Raw genomic sequence first — 7,599 nt, forward strand, 5'->3', positions numbered from 1 at the left:
CACTGTGTAGCATATACTAGCAGTAATCATCATTAACCAGGTAGCATATACTAGAGGGTAGCATCATTCACCAGGTAGCATATACTAGAGGTAAGCATCATTCACTGTGTAGCATATACTAGCAGTAAGCATCATTAACCATGTAGCATATACTAGAGGTAAGCATCATTCACCAGGTAGCATATACTAGAGGTAAGCATTATTCACCATGTAGCATATATTAAAGGTAAGCATCATTCACCAGGTAGCATATACTAACAGTAAGCATCATTCACCAGGTAGCATATACTAAAGGTAAGCATCATTCACCAGGTAGCATATACTAGCAGTAATCATCATTAACCAGGTAGCATATACTAGAGGTAAGCATCATTCACCAGGTAGCATATACTAAAGGTAAGCATCATTCACCATGTAGCATATACTAGAGGTGAGCATCATTCACCAGGTAGCATATACTAGCAGTAATCATCATTAACCAGGTAGCATATACTAGAGGTAAGCATCATTCACCAGGTAGCATATACTAGAGGTAAGCATCATTCACCAGGTAGCATATACTAGCAGTAAGCATTATTCACCAGGTAGCATATACTAGAGGTGAGCATCATTCACCAGGTAGCATATACTAGAGGTAAGCATCATTCACCAGGTAGCATATACTAGCAGTAAGCATTATTCACCAGGTAGCATATACTAGCAGTAAGCATCATTCACCAGGTAGCATATACTAGAGGTAAGCATCATTCACCAGGTAGCATATACTAGAGGTGAGCATCATTCACCAGGTAGCATATACTAGAGGTAAGCATCATTTACCAGGTAGCATATACTAAAGGTAAGCATTATTTGCCGTGTAGCACATACTAGAGGTAAGCATCATTCGCCGTGTAGCACATCCTAGAAGAAAATATCATTTGCCGTGTAGCATGTACTAAATGTAAGCATTGTTCTAGTATTTATTACTGTTTTCTATATCTTATTTTTAGCTCAGCTGACGAAGTCAGATGCAGGTTGTAGAATTGCATGATTGTTAGGACTGTTAGTAGTGCCTGTTAGCAGCGAGATTTCTGATTTGTACACGTAGAAGCCACATAAGCTGGAGGCAGTGACAGAGGAACTTCTCACGCCTGTCAGGCTGCATCACCAATCCTCATCCAGCAGCATCTGCAGCGACGACATGGAGAAGCCTACAGAACTGCTCATCCAGACTCAGTCACGGTACGAGTCTTGCTCCTCATTTGACTCGGTTTTTGTTAGACCTAGTAATAGTAAGACTTAGGAGAGTAAGACCTAGTCTTGGTAAGATTCAGTGTTAGTAATAGATTCAGTGTGGTAATCTCGTCATAGTTATACGCACTCCTAGTAAAATTCAATTTGAGTGACAACTAGTTATCGTGAGACCTAGTTTCTAGTAGAGATAGTTTTATAGCAAGACCCAGTTAAGACATTCAACGTTTGTTAAATGCAATAAAGTTAAGTAAAGTTAGGTGTTTGTGTATAGAAAGCTGGGATCACATATAACCTGTCATCTGTGTTTCAGGTTTTTACACATTTTGATGCTATGTCTCTCCATTCTGAAGAATTTTGCACCCGACTTGCTGGAACTCTTTGATGAGGTATGTACCTGCGCGTGGATGCCCTTGCTTACAGTGGAGCCAGAGCACTCTTCTCATCCTTGATAATGGATGTGCAGCACTAGCTTGCAAGCCTGACCATAGAAGTGACCAACGAAGAGAGGCTAAAACTTGCTCAAATTTCTCTAACCCTCTATCCAAAGGATCTAGGCTAATGTATTAAAATGATAAGTATGCAATGTGATTGTGTGTAATATATTATACAATGTAATAATGTGATACAATGTAACAAAGCTATTTCCGGGCATTTAGAGCCTGGACGTGATGCAGTTTAAGCCTGTGCTGGAACTAGGATTTAGTGCGCCTGCGCTGGAGAAAGAGGGCAATCTGACATTCGGAACGTTGGTGACGCTGTCTAACTACGGTGTCAGAATGTTGATGAAGGTAAACAAATACTGTGCACTGTAAACAAACACATATAAACTGTTTTCCAGGGGTTCGCTATATGTTTTATATGCCTACTGTTAGAATTCGTTTATGTTTACAACTTATTTCTTGGCGTAATTACCACAATTAGTCTATTTGCCTATAGAATTGGTATCTGATATTGTTTACTCAGGACAGATAGAATGTTTTGTTATCCGATGTTTTTCAGGCTGATGTGAGCAGCCTTGCTTCCCCCAGCCGTTCCCCGAACGTAAACTACGACCTGCCTAACAGCAAGTATGTTCCACTATATATATCATGAGTAAATAATAAGGGAATCCCCCTATAATTCACTACTGATATATATATATATATATATATATATATACACACACACACACAATATATATATATATATATATATATATATATATATATATATATTATAATAAATGCTATGAACTAGTGAATAGTTTATCACACTGAGTATGTTAAAGGTGACCTTGTTATAAAGAAGTTTGGCTTTTTCTAAAATGCCTGCAAGCCCAATAGGATGCAGGTGTTGGTGCCACCTATAGAGAAGTACAGCTCCTGCCGTGTGTTTATCACAGGTCTGTTGTGACATACTTGATGGAGACCTCACTAGGTTTGCTGATGTGCCAGGCATGTCTTTACCTAAGAAATCCCAGGCTGGCACCCCGAGACAAACAACTGCTGAAGAGGGAGCTCTCAACAGAGCTGGTACGTAAAGGATTTCTGCTCTGTCGCATTCTTAAAACACATGTTAAAAATTTGTACTTCACAAACGTCACTGTTGTACATCTGTAAAATAAATATATATCTGCATAATCTGATGACAAGGTGTTGTTTTCAAACTTGTTATAGATACAGGAAAAAATCAGGGTATGTGTTGACACATTGTAGGTCTTCGTTAATTAATCCATGAGCTCCAATCATTTAATCCAATTTGCTCTATCAGCTCTGATTGAGTCACAATTGTTTGTTTCGTCGAAGTACAGTCTATGTAATTTTGATATTACCTCGGAGAATTTTCAGAAATAAGGCAATGGTGATGGTGACTATACTACTGAGCTGTACAGAGAGAGCTGCATAGTTTCATATTTGACTACCGTTAAAGGTTTACTAAAAAGGAGACCTCTTCCCTCACGTGCCTACTATCATGCGTATTGTTTGCGTATCAGTAGTTTTTGGTTGTCATATATTATCTACGAACGTTCTAATCCATGTAATTCCGTAGGAACGGTCAATGGCCGGCCCGTGGTCACTGTAAAATATTATTTCCAGTCCATTATGGTAGTTCAAAATTTCTATTTTAGACGTCGTACCTGATGGCAATGTACAGGCACGTGCGCAGGGGGGCGCCACCATCACCCGGCAGCAGCTACGTTGCAAGCCCAGGCGTGGTAACCAAACCCCCACCGCTCTCGTCGTCAGGAAAGACTACTCCGAAGTTTCAGACGAAGTTGCCCTGGAAGTTCTCCATGGCAAAGGAGCAAGCCTTCTTCAGACTTGTGCAGCAGTTTGTTGAGAGTGTCCTGATGTGATCGGTTATCCTGTCAGAGCTCGGCATGTCTGCTCTGATTCATCACTAGATCGCCGCTGCATGAAGCATCCAAATGACTGTGGTGCTTAAGGTTGACGGACCTGTGCGTAGTGACGAGTGTGGTAGATTGCTAGTGACCTCTATTGTCATCTAGTGGCATCAACGTATGTATATCTCATCGATGATTCGGTTTGTGTGAAACGTGAGGAGGATGGATATAGGAATGCCGGCAGCATCTTCAATACACTCGGAGGCGTATTGTGATGATGTAAGAGAAGCCAGGTAAAGAGGAAAATGTGTGGCACAGCACAGAAGATCATCTCAGAGCTTTCCAATCGCCACGGCTTTGCAGCGATGAATCACTAAATTGCGATCCCGCTGGATTGAACATATATCATGTGGCTTCACTTCTCATTGTGCTAGGGGCCTAATTAACACAAAGGTATGCGTCTCTCATTGTCACATTCTACCGACTTTTCCTAAAAGCAACTGGCTGCTGCTGACAAACGCGAGTTTGGAGAAGCTGCAAGGTACCGTGCTGCAGGTTGGAAGGGATTCACTAGTGACAAACGCATACGTGAAAGCTGGTGACGTAAAGGATCAACTCACTGTCGGTGTATTCTTTTCCCTGCCTGGCGTGATGACGTAAACAGGGAGAGATATTTCTTGCGATGTACTTTATACCAATGTAACTCGAGGAATTGTATTGTAAAGTGTTTATTGAAATATACAAATCACAAATTTAAAGGAAATTTTCGTATTCTGTTACTATATATTGTATCCAACTGAGCTCATATTACATTTTTATGCTGTTAGGGCTTGCAATGACCAAAGAACACGGCCAAGCACTGCTCCTCTGAAATGATGAGTGTGAGCCAGCACAGTATGCAGTGAGGAGAAATCCTTGCTTTTAAGTGCCAGTGACCAGTAATGCCCCCCCCCTCCCCTGCACTAGCTACCGCCTTGGTGTTTAGGTACCATAATAAAGAATAAGCACATGTAAATTGTTAATTACCATGTATACAAATGATCATATTTTTATTCTAAACATGTGTTTACATAAAATTAAACAAAACCAATAGTGTCTACAATAAATGATTATCAGGATCATTACTAGAATTTCATTATTAAACATTTTTATACTTGGAGGCCATAAATTGCATGCTATGCTAATTATAATGAAATACTAACATGAACAATTCTAGATTTTACCTAATTACATTTAACGTGAGTTCACCAAGAAATTGTTTGTCCATGCCGTACTGATTCCAATGTTAACTACGTCCAGGTGTGCGAACTGCACCAAAATGCTTTCTCCACAGTGCACTGCTATTAGTGGCTTCTAAATTTTATTCCTGACATAATTTCTATGCACGTGTCACTGCTACCTTTGTCAACATCAGACTAGAATGATACTAGTCTTATCTGATTCAAGATGTAATGTACAAATCCCATATGATCAGAAGTGTATAATAATAGAATTATAATACATTTATTATTATACACTCCTGATGATTAAATGAGTGGATCAACAAGTCCAAAACACAAATGCAACTAAACTTAAAAGATAAAATGTAACTAGCTCTGTAAATTAATCTGTAATTTAAACCCAATAACACAGATTTTTATACAGGTAAAATAAGCACAGCAGAAGATTACAGCTAAAACATACAATGAACAATTTATAGAGCTAATTCTTCATGCAAACCTGTAAAGTGCAATTTTATTCTCTAAACAATGAAGGCAGAATTTAAATTCTGAAACGCACTGTAATGTAATACCTGTAAATGTACCTTTATCAACACCCTCGAAAACTAACACCTACTAAAACACCTTCATCATTTCAAGTGATGCAGAACTGAAATATCAATCAGAAAGTAATGCCAATGAATTAATGTAGTAAAAGCGTTTAACTGTCATTTTTGATTGTATGGGGAAAGTAGTAAAAATACTAGTAAGCCTGCTTGTAAGGTCTGCTATGAATTTCAAGTGTAATGTTCAACTCTTAAAATACTTCTATTATGATACTGCAATGTGTTTCAATAAATATAAAGTTTATCATGAAGTGACACTCACTAGTATAGACAGATAACATTAATTGCTGGCTTCCAATACAACAAATCTTATTACACATCATGAACAGGTTCAGTAATGGGAGGCGTTGTCGAAACGATACCATGAATGAAATCGGGGCACGCAAAATTTGACATATTATTAAGATACTAGTTACAATAGAGTTTGATTTTTCTGACCATTGTCTGAGATAAAATGTTGCTTAAAGACAAATCTTAGGACTAGTCACTTTTCTGGCAATGTCTTCCAGGAGTCTTTATAGGTTATCATACCTTATTATTCTGTCATCTTAACTTGGGTTAATGTTTGGTTTCTTAGACTTATTCAAATAGTTCAATTTTTTAACTTAATATAAATTCATATCTGCTGTACCTTGGACACTTGACACAATTTAAATATCGAATACATTCTGGCTTATGAAGAACTAGGCAAAGATAAAAAGCTTATAATATAAATATAATACATGTGATTGCAACCAATTGTTTGCCTATCGGACATCGCCACTTGTCCAGAGTTGCATGTGACAGCCTTCATACAAATCCAGCTTATATATCTGCTATTGCAGCATTTCGAGAGGACAAATACTTGCTGGTATGCATAGTAGAAACCGTGCTGGAACTAAAGTAGATACCTGCAGGTATTTCTCAAGTAATGCTACTACAGTCAAATGCTTCATAACCAAGCAACACTTGTGCATATGCAATCACATTAACATGCAATCACTTCCTCGCCGTATTTGCTTACACATGTCCCCAGTGTCACTGCCTTTTTCTTCTACATGTCAATGTTGTCAGCATCTCTCCGCTCTGTTGGTGACCTATGACAGCCCTCGTCTGCTTTCCTTTAAAACAAAATTATACCACGTGAAGAATTCGATCACATCAAAAATGAAAGCGTCAATGACACTATAGCTCACCTTGGGTGTGATAGAAGAGGGAGATGATATTTAAAATTTGGCAAGTGTTTCATTTATGACGGACCGAAATGTGATCAAATGTCCTTATTCCCTGTTTTATACTAATAGAAATGTTACTGTTTTGTTTCAGGGTTAGTTTTGATGCGAAAATAAATGTTTCAGATCTGAAGGTCTAAAATCTGGGCGAGAGATGGCACTACACCTAAATGATCGCCATTTTGGTTTTCGATTATCTCACAAATAAAAGTAAAATATTCCAGTCAAATTACTGTAACGAAGAATCTAAAACACAATATTACATGTAGGTATGAATAGGTAGGTAGGTAGGTAAATTTAACAAAATTGAATGAATCTAGATTTCCATTTTTGCCAAAAAGTGGGCGCAGCTCGAAAGTAGGACGTTCAACTCTCTCCCATAGGAATAACAACTGTATGCAATTTGAAACACGTGGGTCAAACGGTTCTTGAGTTATCGTTGACCGTAGGCAGACACTGAAATGCATAGTGAAATTACCAAAATCGACCTAATTTGCATAATAAAAAAAATAATAAAAACCCGTGATATGTTTTGGGGCCAGTCGTTCACTCACATACCAAAAATGAGCAAAATCCGTTGAACCTGAACTGACATGACCATTTCCATTTTTGCCAAAAAATGGGGGCATGGCTCGAAAGTAGGTCAACTGGCGTGCCCCAAAATAGGGCGTTCACACCTCTCCCATAGAAGTTATCGTTGACCGTAGCCAAATGTTGACGGACGGACGGACGTACGACGGACAACGCCCCATGGCAATAGCCCATCTTGACGATGTCAAGGTGAGCTAACAACGAGTAACATAAATAACATGTGCTGGAACATCGACTAACAAAAGTATCAAACAAGTGCCGCGGAGCGACAGCGCTCATCTAACGTCTACTGCGGTGACTCTGTGGTGGAGTGGTGGATTTCTAGTAAACCCTGTTAGTCCCAAATGTGTTCACATACACGCCGAAACAGTGGAATGCACAGGGATGGTATCAGGAACCTTCTCAAAGGAATGTTC

The 7,599-nt window shown here is 38.9% G+C and overlaps 2 protein-coding genes across 2 annotated transcripts in view; one reads left to right on the forward strand and one right to left on the reverse strand.

Moving 5' to 3' along the window:
- LOC106821092 (nucleoporin NUP188 homolog) overlaps positions 1-4,319 on the forward strand; it is a gene marked incomplete in the record, with an annotated part of 45,354 nt that extends 41,035 nt beyond the window's left edge. Inside the window, 2 exon segments of the mRNA XM_014825744.1 lie at positions 2,615-2,744; positions 3,341-4,319. Coding sequence (XP_014681230.1) covers positions 2,615-2,744; positions 3,341-3,568 — 358 coding nt within the window.
- A 259-nt stretch (positions 4,320-4,578) lies between these two features.
- Positions 4,579-7,599, reverse strand: part of LOC106821093 (putative RNA-binding protein Luc7-like 1) — a gene marked incomplete in the record, with an annotated part of 29,984 nt that continues 26,963 nt past the window's right edge. The window contains 1 exon segment of the mRNA XM_014825745.1: positions 4,579-6,481. Coding sequence (XP_014681231.1) covers positions 6,415-6,481 — 67 coding nt within the window.

This window comes from Priapulus caudatus, unplaced genomic scaffold (assembly GCF_000485595.1).
Source record: "Priapulus caudatus unplaced genomic scaffold, Priapulus_caudatus-5.0.1 Scaffold58, whole genome shotgun sequence".
NCBI lineage: Eukaryota > Metazoa > Priapulida > Priapulimorpha > Priapulimorphida > Priapulidae > Priapulus > Priapulus caudatus.